This window comes from Periophthalmus magnuspinnatus, chromosome 5, assembly GCF_009829125.3.
Source record: "Periophthalmus magnuspinnatus isolate fPerMag1 chromosome 5, fPerMag1.2.pri, whole genome shotgun sequence".
NCBI lineage: Eukaryota > Metazoa > Chordata > Actinopteri > Gobiiformes > Gobiidae > Periophthalmus > Periophthalmus magnuspinnatus.
The window spans coordinates 3,813,525-3,831,330 of record NC_047130.1 but is presented as its reverse complement, the minus strand read 5'-3'; the positions used below and the strand labels follow the sequence as shown (position 1 = coordinate 3,831,330).

The 17,806-nt window shown below is 39.0% G+C and overlaps 1 protein-coding gene across 1 annotated transcript in view; it reads left to right on the top strand.

Annotated features, from left to right (window-relative positions):
* slc25a26 (solute carrier family 25 member 26) overlaps nucleotides 1–17,229 on the top strand; it is a 51,514-nt gene extending 34,285 nt beyond the window's left edge. Inside the window, exons 8-10 of the mRNA XM_033966542.2 lie at nucleotides 2,078–2,142; nucleotides 9,179–9,252; nucleotides 16,530–17,229. Coding sequence (XP_033822433.2) covers nucleotides 2,078–2,142; nucleotides 9,179–9,252; nucleotides 16,530–16,638 — 248 coding nt within the window. The 3' untranslated portion in view covers nucleotides 16,639–17,229. The remainder of the gene's footprint in view (nucleotides 1–2,077; nucleotides 2,143–9,178; nucleotides 9,253–16,529) is intronic.
* The last annotated feature ends 577 nt before the right edge of the window (nucleotides 17,230–17,806 follow it).

Genomic DNA, 17,806 nt, shown 5'->3' with positions numbered 1-17,806 from the left:
GGAAGAGCCGGACCAGTTCATTTTAATTAAAATCACAAAACACACAAATGAAAACATAAATAATCATCATAAAATTGTAAGGGATGTGTTTTGGTGCTAGGCCATGGAGAGCCTTGTACACGGAGTCGCTTTGAAGTCTATTCTCTGAGCCACAGGAGCCAGTGCAGAGACCTGAGCACAGGACTTATGTGTGAAGTACTTTCTGGTTCTAGTCAGGACTCGAGCAGCAGTGTTCTGGATGTACTGCAGCTGTCTTAAGGTTTGAAGTGGTACAAAGTTGCCTTATGCATTCAGAGCATGCAGGCCAGAATGGAGTTTTGCTGTCACTGTAAAGCTAACAACCAATATGCTAACCACGTACTTCCTGATCAACGGAAATTAAAGCATTTTATAATTAGATGCGAACAGTACACAGCTGACTTTTGACCTTAAGAGCTGCTTATACATTTATATCTCAGGTAAAACAAATTTTGCTGACAAACATGGGAAAAAAATGGGGTCCAGGCCCTTTAATCCTCCGTGGTGGCTTGTCTGGATGTGTTTACAGAGAACAGTTGCTATGATTGTGGCAAAGTGACATATACAGGCCCGCAGTTTAACACTCAGACACTAATGTTTGACTCTCGCAGACACTTCTGGATGCAGCCCACCCTACGGTTTCCAGTTTACAACGACTTGGAGGGGGGAAGTAACCGGCCTATAAAATGTCCAAGCAGGGACTGTATGGGTGTAAGGAGGAGGAAGCGTGTTCTGTCTGGTTTGTGTGTGCACATAATTGGAAGAGATCGTAAAAAAGGGGGATATTATCACTTTAATTTAACGTGTGACACACAAAGGTTATGCACAGTATTTGGGTTGCAGCAGCCTGTTTTGTAAGAAATGCCATGAAATTTGGGGCTAATAAAATAGATTAACAACATTTAGTGGCGTTTGAAATTTGCTACGCTGAATTTAGTCCAGCCCATATAAAGCAAAGTCATAAAGAATGGCCAGAAGATACTTAAAGCCCCACAGCACAACTTTTTAACCAAAAATGGACAAAAATACAAGCATGTTTTTTTTGTCATTTTGGATATTTTTATTGATACGTTGCAGCTGATGTCACTAGCGTTCGCTGGTGGTGCTAAGCTAACTGTAGGCTCTGCCCTGTCTGAAGTTCTATTAGACTTTAATCTGAGCCTTTTTTAACACAATTTGACCAGAAAAAGTTGACTTGCTACAATAGGCGGACTGATTTGTGCTGTAAAACAAGTCTCTCACAAATTAAATTAGTCACAAGCTAGTTAGCATTAGCAGGTTTTAGTCACTCTTATCTTTTTGTTGAAAATAACCTAAACAGAACCATGAATATTGATCACAGGATCCTGAAAAAGTGTTATTTAAATCCATTTTGTATTTTCTTAAAACTTTTTTTTTTTTTTGTGTTTGCTAATGTGTGTATTGTGTCACCATAGTAACTGCTAAACATTCCACCATAGGCATACATGTAAAACATTCCCATGATGCCTCTGCAGAGTATCAGTTGCATCTTTTGTTGCAAATTTGAGCAGACTTGCATTTATAATAGTCCACAGTATGGCTTAAACTGTAATACTAAAACAGTTTTTCTGTAAAATCATGCATGGGATGTGTTTCACCAGAAAGTTACTCTTTGTTGCTCTAGTACAATTTTGATGTCACATATTTACATGCTCTTTGGACAGCTGTGTTAGTTGTTTGGAAAAGTATGGAAATGCAGCCTTAAAGTTCACAGACAATGCATCTTTGAGCCAGTCCTAAGATTGGATAAATAAGAATGATTGTAAGGTATTTCTGTTTTATTCTCATTCACGTATACATAAGGTCGGTGTCTTGCCCAGCGACACAATGTCAATATAAAGTATAGGGAGCGGGTGTTGAATCCCCATTTAAGAATCAATTCGATTTTTTTATTGCTTTTTCTTTAATATGGTCACAAAAAGAGAAATATCATAATTTTAACAACACGCAGTCAGTCATTGGCTCCTGTTTATCTTTCACGACTGTGGTGAGAGTAATGTGAGGTCTTACGCTTTTCCAAACGCCTGTGTCTTTGTAGGCGCCGCAGCAGCATTCGTTACCACTCCGCTGGATGTGGCCAAGACCCGGATTATGCTCGCTAAGGTATACACACTCCCGCACACACAAGGCCAATACCACCTCGTCTGGCACTGACTTTTAAACAGTGCTGTCAGCTGAGGCGTCGCAGGCCCCAGTACAAAGCCAGTTACACAGAGGTAGGACTGGGACAGTAGTGGGTCCCAGGCTGTCATCAGTCACCTAGGCTCCGGAGAGTGGACAGCACACGGGGGACATGTTTGTGTGTATGGTTAGTGTTAGAGCTGCGCTACGTGGAATCCAAGTCTCAAGACGGGTTGTCTCTCTTAGATGTGAGCCAGGAGGTGTTCTGTTAGCTTTCTGTTCTGTCCAGAGAAGTCTAGAGATCAGAGTGCTGGGGTACATAGCATGAGGATCAAATATGGAAATTACGGATGCACAGTGAAATGCTACGTAATGCTTTTCCAACTGATATTTTTACTGATTTCAAAATTCTAAAGCCTACAAATGAACCCATAAGTGTAAATTTTGTTGTAAAGATCTGCCTTATTCTTGGCATAATCCTGGTTTACACGTGGTTGGGTATTTGTTTAACCCTAACCATAACCCTTTCTTTAACGCTCACCTTAAACCTTCCTAGAGCAACTTTAACTTTTAGTCTTAAGTTATGATTGTGACACATTTTTGTCTAGTTAATTCTTTAATTTATATTTCAGATCTTAAATATGAATAATAACAAGCCCACCTGTCAGCACGGCCGGTGGAGGCACTCAAAAATGGACGCACGCAGACGCAAAAAGTTGTAAAAACAAAGCTTTTTATTTCATCTTCTTGGCCAACACACACAACGCAGAGCAGGTGCAAGCACTCGACCTTAAATAGTCTACGTAGGTGGACTAAACCACTAAGGAAAGGGGAAACATCACATCTAAGTACACATAATTACAACTTAGCCCACGTCTTAGCCACAAAAGTAATGCAACAATAAACTAATACGATGCAAAATATAATCCATAAGCAGCTCAATACTGAAAATACAAGACTAATAACACTAACCCAGGGCATCCCACACCTTTAATTAGCATTTAGGGGTTCTCCTACCTGCTCAAAAGACAGACCAGGAGCTTTTAACCTCTTACTTGCCTTTGGATCCCAACACAGGTAACTTATGTAAGTATACTGAACCAAAACTAAATTCACTCAACAAACAAGTTTACCCAACACTCAAGCGTGTGTTTTAATTACAAGCTTTATTTATTTACTCATAAAAAGTGACACTACTACCTTAAGTAATTGAGTAATGGCTTGCTCCATTACACCACCCCTGAGCAGGAGTTATGGTAATTATAGCTATTTTAATATTGTGTACATATAACCTAGTTTTAAATGTCCTATACAAATACATTGGCTTGGCTTAAAAGTCATTATTTTCTTACATGCAAACCGGTCACCTGTGTCGGATGCTTGTACCTTTCGCTTTATAACTCACCCAGTTACGAACAGCCATTTCAGATTTAACATATGAACGTTAACAACAAGACATATATATCATGTATATATATCACCAAAACATTTTGAATTTTTGCAATTTTAAATCATTTTAGTCCGCGATATTGTTTCATTTTGGGTTATTTAAAATCGACCTGTCCTGTCCATTCACTCTGGAACTTTTTCGTTGCTATGATATCTGTTCTTTTCCTCCTGCTGCCTGACTTTTTCTCACTTGGCAGGCTCTACTGTATGTCTGGCTTCACTCACAGCGTCTTGTGAGTGGGTGTCTGTGGTAAGGCTAGTGAGTTCAGTGTTCACATGGAGTGAAGACAGTAACTTGACAAATAGGAATTAACAAAACACTAGCTCCAGTTGTGATCTGTTGTGTGCAGCTGTCCGACTGGAGGTGGAACAGTGCAGTACAAAGGCTTCCTGTAAACAGTGTTTGAAATGCAGCTGCTGTCATTTACCACAAGCAAAAAAAGATATAGGCCACTTCAGCCAGACACAGTTCGAACTTTATATGGCCAGTGTTGCAATTCACCGACTTACAGGTGACTTCAAACATGCTACGGTTTATTTCTAGAATTTCAAGTCTAGTATTGAAAATCAGATACTAAGCGATACTAAAACTAGTACCTTAACTAGATACTTTTTTTAAGCACTTAAAAAAAGTCACATTCACAGGACATAAATTAACGTTTTGAATAGCTTTGGACGGATCTTGAGCTGTATCAGAACAAGTATAATACACATAGACTAATATACACCCATAGACCACTGTGGAACCTACCTGGACGACTGACGGATTACACAGATTTAAGGCTGTATGGCAATCTAAAAGAAAATACTATGATTTAATGTTGAAAATCACATTCTATTGTCTAAAGAATGATGTTTTTTTATTATTATTGTGCTATCAGAATCGGTATATTGAGTGTATTCCTTAGTATCAAAATCAAGTATCGAAATTTTAGCGTCATGACGGCACTGATTTCTAGTAATAAGGCATAATATTTGGAAAAAAGGTTCCATATGCTATAACTATAATGCGTAACTAGTTTTGTAATTCATAGAGTAATGATTTTAAAGGCACTGTATCTGATTTTTATTCTTAAGAATGTGAAAAACAGAATTGTTCATTTTGACCTCAATAGCCAGGTCTTGATGTATTTTAAGGTTTGTATAATATTATGCAGGCTGCTTTAAAGTTGCACTAGGTTGTAGATGTTATTGCTTTGTGTGGAATGTTCTGCTGTATGCCATATGTAACTTTAATGATAAACTTAGGACATTCCAGGAAATGTTAAAACATTTCCATGGAGACAACCAGCACCGGTAGCTGTATCCTCTCCAGCAGATAAACACTGCTTGTTGCATCTCCGTGACCTCACCATTATATCCTTTGTTTGTTCTTGTAATTCCATGGTATTGTGATCAGAATTATTTGGGCTCTAGCCATGACTTCCAGATGTCTGCTCTGCTTTGCACCAACATGCTGTCAGTCACCTCCTTTGGGCTATTAAAGTTGTTTTGTTTCACACCTGTTGAACATTTTTGCACTGCAGATGCGGAGTTATTCTGTGAAATGCCCATTTTTTTATATTAGTAATAGTTCTTTTGTTTCCTTGTGTCGTTTCAACTGACCTATGGCTATGAAATTGTTAATCCTCATCCTCAATCCTAATATTTCTTCTCGGACTAAACTGGCTGTTCTGTTTTGTAAGATTTCCATTGTAAAATTCAAGTTCTCAATAATAAACTTCAGACGTGTAATTCTAAGGCTGAGCATCTTCCAAAGGTAACGCTGGGTTAAACTGGCTGCCCTGTACTCTGGTTCTGGTGCCTTCCTCTGTAATACTTTAGGTATTAACTGATTCTGTTGGTTAAATCATAAGTGATTCTTATTTTCTGCTAATTTCTTGGAAATTTACAATGAGCTCCGTTGCTCACTGGCCCCCGGCTTGTTCCAGCCTCTAGGGAAAGTAAGAAAAACCATTTCAGCTCCAATTCTATCTAAGATTTTTGCTGAGTCTTGCTAAAATCAGTAAATACTGACAGATCATGCGGCGGACGGGGATTTGTGGGTAGATGTCTGTGAGGTGAAAGGTAAGTCTTTGAGTCTTGATACTAATGCTATATGTTAATACTAATGTTGTAGCCTGATAAATATTAAAATAATGCCACAAACTGAAATAATCTACACAAAAATAATCAGGTATTTTTTACAACAAATTCAATTTTTTTATTATGTTAAATTGACGTTTATAAACACGACTTCCTGTAGGGTTTTTGCATGGCCTAATGTGTTTTATTTTTCATGTTATGTATCTTTCTGTGTTGATTGGTCCAGTGAAAATCGTTTTTTGAGGTGATGCTACTGAGCTGTCTTTCAATATTTTGCTTTAGGGTTTTCATTCAAAATTAGAGCTCATCGAGTTCTACATGTTTTATATACGCTTTTTAATATTTTGACGCCATAAAACATAAACCTATATGCATATTCCCATGAGAGTAAGGGTTTTAGACTAGTTTTTCAAGTCCGAACAGGAACTAAAGCCGCTGGAGGGGTTCAGTCTGGGTGAGTGAAGGGGCCTTGGGTTTTGGAGCTTGTCACCTTTTATTTCTGTGCAGAGCTGAGGGCTGCATATACGGGCAATTTCAGGAGGGCCGTAGCTGCTTAGGTAGAACTAACTGCCACTCCAGGTGGTTTGGCAGGTCTCTGCACGGACCACACGCCTGTCACACCACATTTCTCTTGCTACTGTACAACGCTGCGGTCACAGGCTTGGCCATTTTTCTGTCTGTTGACTCACGAGTACTTGGATTTGATTTTATATTTGGCAAAAAGACTGAAATTGCTGAGACGTGACTCTTAAGAAACGTTTTGCCTCGTTCATTAGACCTGTCCAAAGTTTAGATTTTTTTTTTTTTTATATAATCCATGTTGAAGTCTTTGAGTAGAGCTGTGGAGTTTTAAGCATAGTTTAGGGACTGTACCCATTTTTTCTGTAATAAAGTAAAATTTCTCTTGCCCTAGTTCAGTTGTATTATAAAAGCAGCTCTTAGGGTTGAAATGAGACTGATATGTGCTGTCCGCATCGAATTATCATTATTAAAAGTGCTTTTATCGTCCACAAACCAGGAATTAACACTGGTGCATGGCTGTTGCTAGCAGTGGCAATATTGCAAAACGCAGCTCTGAAGCTCTTCCGAAAGTGCTCATAGACTGATATATTCGTTGGCAGATCAATTGGTTTGATATTTGCACTTTGTAGGGGACCAGATAACGGCCTTAAAACTCCAGCAAAGACTGATATTAACCATCTGTCTAAAAATATGTATAAAGGTCAGTTTACAAAGACGACACCGCTCAAAATGTGTCTACATCGCTCTCTTATCTAGTTTGTAGTAAAGCAGGCAGTGGTGGAAGAAGTACTGCATTTTTGTTGTTTGTAAAGTAAAGATACTAATGCAAAAAATACTTAAGTAAAAGTATCACTTGAAAAACTCTTTTGAGCAAACTTTGAGGTCTAATGTATTGATCTTGATAAACATGTTTGCTGAATTTTGGGCTTGTCAATCAGAAACAACTGAATCAATGTTTTTATTTGCATATTTTTGTTTGCTCAAACCCCGAACGTGTTAAAAATAAACCCTCCAGCGGTTTCAGCAGCTGTCACACAATAATAAATGCTTTTCATTTTCAGTCCTGTTCAGAAACGTAGTGAAGTAGAAAGCACTGATACCGCAGATATAGATCAAAAGTAATGAAGTAAAAGTAAAACGTATCCACTTAAAAATATGCTCAAGTAAAGTACAGATACCTAAATTTGGACTTAAAGACAATACTTTACTACTTTTACTTTGTTACATTGCACCACTGAAAACAGGGTTGTGGATAAGTTTGGGATAAATAAAAATTAACATACGAAAAATTATGGCAGAGCTTATCGGCCATGAGCTGCTGTGGATTCTAAACAACCTTTATCTGCATCAGCCATGAAAAAACTGTAAGGAATAAGTTTAGCTCTGTTTTTCATGTTTTAAAGTGTGAAAAATCAAGTATAGTGCCATTAAAGATATTTATGCTTTAGGTGAAAAAATCCCAGCATGTCTAAATTGTCTTATAATAAAGAATGTGAGAGCGTATAGTTGTCAGTGCGTCTGTAAATATAAGCCCTGAAACCAAAAACCAGGCTGTGCACCTTAGGCCCATAACTGCTATCAGCTCTAACCCACAAAGGGAATATATGTGTGTTTTGGACTCCCCTTTTCTCCTTCCACCATTTCACAGCGGTAAAGGAAACTCGTCAGGCAGACAGATGTGAGACTCATTCCTCAGCCACCTGTCTTCAACTGAAACACTAGCAGTACAGCCAGGTCAGACATACCTCACTGTCCTGCGAGAACAAAATCATTAGCAACGCAATGTTTTTCATCCAAGTATTTTATTTGTTAAAGTCGCAGCAGCCAAAAAAATGACAGATATTTTTGTTTTTTTCCTCAGTTTGGTTGTGGTTATTGAACTGAAAAACATGCGTCCTTGCATCTCCACAAACCTGACTCTTATTTGGCCTGGAGGAGGACCAATCTTGCCGTTTTAAATATTGTTCCTTTGGCTATAATCTTTTACAGTACGGCATAAACCTCATCTATCTCAATGACAAATGTTCTGTAGTATTGCTTTAACTTTCTGTGATCAGCCACCTCCAGAAAGTTACAAATGTACATTTAGCAAATTTTAAATCAACTTATTCCCTTATTTTATTCTTTTAGTCTTTGTTGATGGTTTTGACGACTATTGCAACACTTACTTTTAGGTAGCTGCCAAAATAAGCTTTCTTTTTACTAAGGCTGCAACTATTTTGATAATCAAACTAGACTAGATATAGCCTAAAACACATGCCAGAAAACAACAGTAGCATTATTAAATCAAAATTTCCCAAAATGATGTCAAATGGCTTTCAGTCACAGTACTTTTTGACATTTTATTTGCTTAAAAATGTGGTTTGAAAATCTAAATTTACAATTGAAATAATTGTTTGACTGGTCGATTAATAAAAAAAGAAATGTCTGACTAGTTTACTACAAAAATAATCATAAATTGCAGTTGTAGCCCTACTTTTTATCTACCGGTAGATGTTGTCCAGCAAAATTGCATTGATTCAGTTGCGGATTAGTCTTTTTTTTTTTCAGTTTTTTGCCTGATGCAACCAACACAGAAAGAGGGAAATACATGCAAATTCCACTTTGTAGGATTGTCATAAGTCATGTCAATATTCAACATAGTAAAAATTGTGTAGTCTTTTATTTTTCTCGATTAAGACTTTTTAGACTGTTTGTTATGCTTTAGTAAAAGTTGACTTATGGCTACCTTCGACTTGCTGAGTGGCTCTACATCTGCGTTTGTTGTTAATGGTGTCACCTGCCCTGACACAGCTGCCTTGAAGAGGAAAGAGAAGCGAGAGAACACATGATGATGAGGAGGAGGGGGTGAGAAAGGAAGCCCATCGGAGAAAGACTAAACAGAGGCTTTGTGAGGAACAGGAAGCAGAGAGACCATCCATCCATCATCACACCCCTATTTTGTCTTGTGTCTTCCCCACAGCCCGGGTCGACCGCAGCGAGCGGCAACATCTCCCTGGTGCTCTACGAAGTGTGGAGGAGTCGAGGCTTTTCTGGGTAAGTACAACTCCTGAACTAGGACTGCACGGGTTTGGACAAAAAACTAATTGCAAAGCACACATTGTTAACAATCCTAAGGGCATTATGCAAGTTATGCAAAATCAGCTTTTTGGAGGTGTCTGCTGCTGTTATAATGTCGTTCCCTCATCAAAAGCATGCCTGAAGTGGAATTGTATGCCATCCATGCCTGTTTAATGTTGCAATCCCTCCCTATTCAAACCCTCCTTAAGGTTAATTCTACAAGCCTACACTTCTTGTACAAGGCTCATCCCACAAGTCTACATAACCAGGAAGCTGTCTGCAATGCTCCTGCACAGCCAAGAGCAAGATACAAAACAATATACTACAACTTCACAAACCTGTGCAGTAGTTTTATTACGCTGACGGTGTTATGATAATAGAAAGTGGAGTGTTTTGGAGTGATTTTTTTCCTTTAATGTTAATTTCATGGTGATTATTTGATGTTTTGATTTGTTGTATTGTGATTTTAATGTCTTTTTTATTCAGTAAAGCGCTTTGAATTACCTTTGTGCTATATAAATAAACTTGCCTTGTCTTGCCTTGCCATCTAGTATGGTGAGCAAGGGGAGGCAAGTGTCAAAAATGAAACTGAAAGTAAACATTTTAATATGTTTTGTGCAAATACAGCATTTTCATATTTATGTGTCAACATTTAATACCTCAATGAAATGTAAGATCCCCATAACATCTGAGAAAAGACTAAAATATGGTGATACTAATACGAGAATCCCATGCATTTCAGAACATGTTTGTATAAGTCTGAAATACAGAATATTTTCCTCTAACAAGATGAGATACGTTGTTCTTTGCAGAGGACATTCTATGATCTAAATTACTGCAGTCTTTGCAAGTTTAAAATTACGTCAACTCAAATTGCAATTTCGATTTGATTGCATTATACTGTGCAGCCCTACTTGCAACACTATGAACATTTCAAACTCGTTTATCCACAACTGGCTGTGATAGCTTAAAAGCCAACAAACCTCTTTACACACCCCCTTATTTAAAAGCCCTGTATTTTACATGATTTGATTTAACCACAGTAATCACGTCGGTGGGATGATAGCGGGGCCGCTCTAGGGCAACAATTTATAACCGCAGTTGAAAAATGAGAAGTATAAAAGCTTTTCCTGGTGCGCTCTGTGTATTGATTAAGGTGTTCCCGAGGTCCAGCAGAGGGCTTTATTTGAGTGTTGTGATGTGTTTATGATGCACATCGCACAAAGGGACACGTCTAATAGATCCCCCGGGGGCCACCCACTCCAGAAAATACCCCTAGTGACTAATATGTCCACTTGAGTATGAGAAGCAATCATTTAGAGGGAGCCTTATTGTAATTTCACAGGGGGTTTGAATACTATAACTCAATAGTAAGGCATCACATCTGCTGTATTGTGTTGTAAATTTGCTACATTTTAGGTTAAAAAACATATGACAGTTATGTTTTATGTGTTTATTTATTTACTTAGTCTATGGGAATTCGTCTTCCTTCATATAAATTATCCTGTCTGTTCTGGCTCTTTGCTGGTCTGTAGAAAGAAACAGCATTGATCTCATAATGTCTAAAGTTGTCTTTCTACAGTTTTGGCACATTTCTTACACAAAGTCTGGCTTAATTTTGACCATCAATTCTATTCACCCAACCCAGCATTGTTCTCATAATGTCTAAAGATGTTTGTTCTCATTATATTAGATGTATCTGTAATTTATGTTGTGATGACTGATCAATTCATCCATTTATGAAACAATTGTGTAGTAACATCTGGTGTCAAAGCTCTTGACTTGACTTTTCTAAGAGGGATGACTTTAAAAATACATCATGTAATTTTTCTGGTGGAGGTTGATCATCTGCTTGTTTTTCCTGCATGGGAAGTTCCACAGTATTGCATTAAACTCGTATATCTTGCATTTACTGAGCTACTGGTGTTTCATTGCTAAAAAATACATTGAAAAACATGCAATTGTGCCATCAGTGAGCTCACATCTCCACAGATCTGACTTAAAACTCGATCTTGTGACATCACACGTTTCTCCCCGTGGAAATTGGTAAGTTTAATTCCATACTGTGGGACATTCCAGGCAGTAACATCACCATGGAGTCAAAAAGTTGGTGAATTGTCCAAAAGAAAAGTTATAGTGCGCCTCTAAATTAATGTTAAAAAGAAATAACATCAACTTATCGGAAGACTTCAAATAAAACTAAGCCTTGTAGTCAGACGCCATAGGTTTGTCATGCTACTTTACATTGGTCAAGACTGTTACAACCACACTCTACCAAAATAATACCACACTAACCACAGCATCTCCATGTTTACACTTTCCAGCTCAATTCCTGTCGTTTAACACCAGTCTTCCCACTATTTGCATGCCTAACAAAATAAAACCTCTATTTTATGTAATCTAGAAGGTACGTCTCTATACCAATCTCTTTCAATGATGTGCCTCCTTCATCATCCTTCTTGTTTTATAAAATCACCCCTCCCTCTTAATGTGAAAATCCTATTGTGCTGTCACATCTATGTAACCAGAGAAGGGTCCAGCTAAGGGCCCAGAGACCAGGATGTAGAGACAAAAAGTGTTTAGAAAGCGAAAGGGGCAATAGGACTGCTGCTTGCACCGGTGCATGCCTCATACAAATTGCTCTGGCTTTAAAGCTGTAATTATGGTAATGGAGCCAATTGCAGTGTAGTGAAGCTCTTAAGTGCTTCCATGTGTGTGCGGTGCCCCAGAGACCTGCGTAGCTCACTGCAGCCTGCCTCAGTAACCTGCAAACAACGGGGCACCAGGATTCAAAGCGGCATGGGACTTAACCGGCAACACATCCCCCGTGCTGGTTTTCTTAAACAAAAAGCCAAAACTTGAATCAAAAAAAGCCAAAATCCATATAGGGCAAATCGCACATTTGGACACACTTTTCAGGATACTGCATAAAGGAAAATAGTGGTTAAGAGGATCTTTTAAAAATGTATTCATGAATCCAGCACATGTAACCACTCCAACCCGTATTACTCTGAACACGGGTTTGCTCAGATAAGAGGATTAATTGAATTGCCAAGTATCAGATTTTATAATGGTGCAGATTTGAGCAGTGGAATCATCTTGTCATGCATGTCCTCTTACGCAAGCTATTAACCATAATAGGTATGATAAAACCATAATTAATTATTCTAGCTGTCAGTCTCTTTAAAACACTGCCAAAATGAAATGTTGAGAAATTATACTTGTGTCTTTGGAGTTTTAATTATTTATGTTCAGAAGAAATACAAAATTATCTAAGAAATGTATGTACTCTCTGCAAAGGATTGGATTTGAAGTTTATTTGAATGTTTGTAGTTCAGATTGCACCTTTTTTTTGAACATGTACAGAATAATTAACACTTGAGAAAATGCACTGAGAAAAGATGCATTGCCTCTCCACAGTGCTGACCTGTAACTTGGCTTAGCTGCCAGCCTCTTTCAAACATTAACAAGAATGAGTGTTTTCTTTTGCAATGAGAAAACTATTTATTAATTTCTAAACTACTCCAAGAATCACGTACACTGTAGAACATTTGCTCTGGTCTTTATACTGCAGGTTTTCTGATTTTATACTGAGTAAGACCCATTGCTTAGTTACTTGAAAACAATTGCAGTTTTATCAATAAGCATCCATAAAAAATGCCCAGTTTGTATTTTGTTTTTGTTCTTTCCCCGGCCTGTTCAGTATGCCTCTACAGCATAAGTCTGTGAACATTGATCATCCCAGAAATTCGTTCACTATTCCTGCACCCTCCCATCGTGCGGAGTGACTATGTTTAGCCTACTTCCTTTGGGAAACGATTGGCCAACAACAGCGGGATGACAGTTGTGAGTGGCCATCCAGGTCATGATGTCAAAGTCAGAGGACCCAAGGGTGGGGGCGTGGGGGGTTATGGAAGGTGTGGGGCCAAACGGAACATTTGAGCTGTGAATCTGTGTCAACATCATAGCATTCACACTGTAGCCTGACCCCAGACAGGAAATGCAAAGCCAGACTGGAGTTGAGGTGACTTCAGTTCCCGGTTTGAAATTGAGGAAAGTTTTAATTGTCCATATCAGAGTTTTTAAAGGTGCATTATGTAACTTTTTTGAGGGAGGATTCACCACCATGGAGATTTGATGTCTTTGCCTGGAATTTTCCACTCTAGATTTATTCAATTATTCATGAGTTTCAGCTTCCTGTTATATGGTGCCGTTTGGAGGATGATTGACTATTCAAAAGATATAATATTTAGTTTTGAATGATTAATTAATTGCTATGGCAACAGCCCTGATTTAACATTCTGAAACTCATGGATGGTTATTTTATCGCTTACATATACATTGTAAAATGTTCTTACTGTGAGCAGGATCGCTTCTCCAAAAAGATTTCACCTGTAGCTTGGGTTCGTGACTTCCCCTGCTTGTCTCCAAGTTTAATTATTATGTTTACTTTGGAACACTCCAGGCAAAGCATTACCATCTCCATGGAGACGTACAGGTGTCTTTACCAGAAAGGTTACATAGTGTACCTTTCCCTGACATTGATACTAAAGAACTCACTGGACTGCCTTTATTTTTTTTGGCTTATGACTAGATTGAACCTAACCTACTTTTGTGTGTGGCACATAGCTGACCTGGGTGGGGCAGACGTGAAACTGTGTGAATGGTTTGGATGTTTGGGACAGCTCAAACATGCCTGGCACCTTGTAGAGCTTCGCAGTTGACAAAAGCTTCACATAAGCACCAAGGCTACTTAAGTTTTCAGCTGCACTCCTGTCAATTGGTTGAAATGCATCACACTTCATGCGCTCAAAAGGTGCAGCTTCTAATCTGTCAAATATCTAATTGTAATAAAATGATGTATTGCAAAGAGTGGAAAGCTAAAAATATAGATTTGAAGTGAGAGCCTTGCTGATAGTCATCATTCCTTAGTAGTAGTTCACAGTTTGTTGTTTTTTGTTTTTGTTTTTGTTTTTTCATTTCAAGCATGGTTGTAAAATGTAAATTTACTAGCATCCTTGTGTCTCGTATCCTGTGTATTTTATAGTAACACTATAATAATAGTACTGTATTGTATTTATATAGCACCTTTCAAGACAACCAAAGCAGTTTACATTGCATTATTCATTCACTCCACACTCAATTGTGGTAAGTTACCGTTGCACCACAGCTTTCCTGGGGCAGACTGACTGAAGCAAGCCTGCCAAGCTGCGCCATCGGCCCCCCTACCACCACCATCACTCAAGTATACATCATATTCATCCTAGGCAAGGTGGGCATAGTGGCATGACCACAGTTTCCACTAGAGCCACAGCTTCCCCACTGTGGCACCCGGTATTTCCAGTAGTCTCCCATCCAGGTGCTAACCAGGACTGGGCTTGCTTTGCTTCTGAGATCTGACACGATTGGGCATTGACAAGCATGTATGGCCACAATACAAGTAAGCCACTTAGCTGAGTCCATAACACTAGATGTATTTGTGTTTGCCATCCATTGTGGAAAGAATGGGATCTAATCTAATACAGTACTTTATATGCACAAGTTGCCTTGAGTGTGTGTAGACTTTTTTTCTCCACGCCAACTACATCTGGTTCCTTCCATGTGAGCGTGTGGGCGTGCGCTGGAAAGATGGGAGCATTACTCGGCAAGAAACCCCTCGTCTTACAGTGAGAGCAGAGTCAAAACTAGAGAGAATGACACAGCACGGAACAGAAGAACGAAATCCCACTAACTGTAAGCCAACTGAGTAGGCTGAGCTGGAACACAGGGCGGATGGACAGCACCGGGACATGTGTGGATGTCATCTGGCCATCAGTCATGCACACAGTGAGGAACACAGGGGGTAGGGGCTCCAGGGGGGCTTAGGGGGGGCAGGAGGCTTAATCCCAAAACCAGCTGTATGAGGGAGGAGTGGTTAGGATGGTCCATCACGTTTCACTGACCCCCTGAAAAGCTCCTGGTAGAGGCCCCAGCTCTGTACGTGTGACCCTCTCTCCGCTGCTCTACAAATCAGTGCAAATTGCTCACAGACACTATCAATCAGCTTACCAACATTACGCCACTGTACACGATTAGGTACAACATGCATTAAATCAGCTACAGGTGTACACTGTTGTGTGCTCAACTTGTGCTGCCAATCGGTTTGTGCCAACTAACTAACGCAGGGCACAGATTTAGAGGCATTCAGCGCCATATTGGATCTATCATACAAATTGCTTTTTCATGGTTTTACACAGACTTAGAGCCAGTTAGCTATGCAGCTATACTTTTGTGGGATGTCATTTGTTGTATAAATGTCAGCTCACAGTGAAGGATTAGGACTGTTTTGATATTTGAGCAGTGTATGTATGTTTCCTTTGAAGTTTCCATTTGTTTACATTTATGACAGTATATCCAATATGGCCACAGGTGGTGTATAAGGGACATATCTGGCATGAATTTATAGTGTGTATTAAACTGTGTATACAGCCAGTATAAAAAGGTGCAACACTGCTGCATAGTGTTTACACTCTGGTCTCGGGCTGTTTCAAAGTCAGTGTTCACCTTTATTTCAGGGACAGTGTTTTTGTCTCTACCATTGATGGTGTTTGAGTTGTTGTGCGTTGTTGTATGTTGCCATGTGTTGGCAGTATGCCCACAGTTGTTATAGGAGATGATGACCATTATGGATGCTGTTTAGACGTGACATTAACATGTGATCTGGTGACAAGTGGTAAGCTATAAGTGTCTGTGTCTCCATAGACCACTTGTGATCTGATCTAAGTTTGCTTCTCTAAACCGTTAGTCCAGACGGTTGCATTATGCAAGTTTGCATTTTTTTAAAATTGCACAACATGCATGTGTCCCTGGACATATTACTGCTTTCCATCCTATGGCATTAAACCCATTTATCTTACATTTATTTAATTGCGGCTGCTTTCATGTCATTTAGCTCTCTACCCCTTTTCAAGTCCTGTCTCAAAACCTGCCAATTAGATTATCTTATTTTTATTTCCAAGTTGTTATCGGTCCTGCTAATTTATTAGGTCATCTGTGATTTAGCTGAGATCCACTGTGGACCAGCTTTTAAAATTTTGTTTTGCAGTTTGCGCAATGAAAAAAAGACTTTCTGACTCAGACTAATGTTGTTATTCTATTTACACTTAATAAAGTGACCTTGGGTGTTGGAAAGGAGCTTACAAATAAAATGTATTATTATTATCAATACAAATCCAATTAGCAATACCTAAAACTTCTGTTTGTTTCTTTCACAGCCTGTTTGCGGGTACTGTCCCCAGAGTGACCCTCATCAGCACGGGCGGTTTCATCTTCCTGGGAGCTTATGACAAGGTGCGGCGCTCTATATTGTCTCAGGCCTCCTGACTGGACTCTTTGTTTGGACATTACCTGTGCGTGGTGGCCCTCCATGTTCTCCAAAGATCTTCCAATGTAGAAGAAAGACACAGTGCCAACCCACAGAGACTAGTCACTTCCACACAGACTCTTATCACATTACTTGGGGGTCCTGCATTCCAGCTCGCATTGATTTTAACAAGCTGCCATCTTGTGTGTCTTTTACACATATCTCTGCCCCACCCTGTCACATGAGACTACCACAAGCGTCCTTCTGTCCTCCAGCTGTGAATTACAATCCGATATTAAAGATGGTCTCTTTTTATGATCCATTTGAGGTTTGCTGGTGTCTTCGGTTCCCGTGAGGGGCCCAAACTGCTCCCCCATGCTTCCTGTGTGTCATCATTTTTAGTGTTTGATCCCCTAGGCCAGCTCTGCTCACTCATATAAGCCAAGCCACCTGTGTCTGAGAGTCACAGGAGAGGGAGGGGGTTTAATATCGCTTCATTCCCACTGGAGCACAGCTGAGCTCATCCACCTGCAGGAGTGCTAATTCAACCTTCAGACGCCTTACGCTAGTCCTCAAGGATTTTGGTCTTAGTTATTCATAGTTTATTAAATTATCTATTTGAAATATAATTCAGTCCATGCAAAATTATTTAAGCTGAAACAGTTTTGTTTAGGGAGCATATATTAATTGCTAACAAAGTTGTAATTTGAAAGTTAATGAGAGGTTATTCAGGTGTTAGGTAGAGTTTATAAAGTGCTAATTATGATGCTAAGTGATTAGAGATATTAATGGGAACAATAAGTACTTTGTTACCACTACCGAACATCGAATTAACTACAACTATGCCTATTATTAATATTTAGCCATTAAAATGTGGTCACAGCTAAACAAATATCAGTCAAATAAAGTGTATTTCAGTGTGCATGAATTAAATCTCTAAACTCACTTGAATGAAGAGATTATCCTGTTAAAAGGTAAATAGGCATGTCTTTCATTTGTGCTGTACAAGCTAGACTCGCCTCTCAAAGTGTTGCGCTGTACTAACTATTCATTATCTCGTCTCTCAGTGTTGTATGATATGAGATTCAGTCATTTCTAATTGTCAGTGCTTGGGTGTTTTTAATTGAGAGGTCTACAGCCAATCCTCGGTAAGTAAAGGCATGTGGTTTGGAACAGATTTAGTTAATT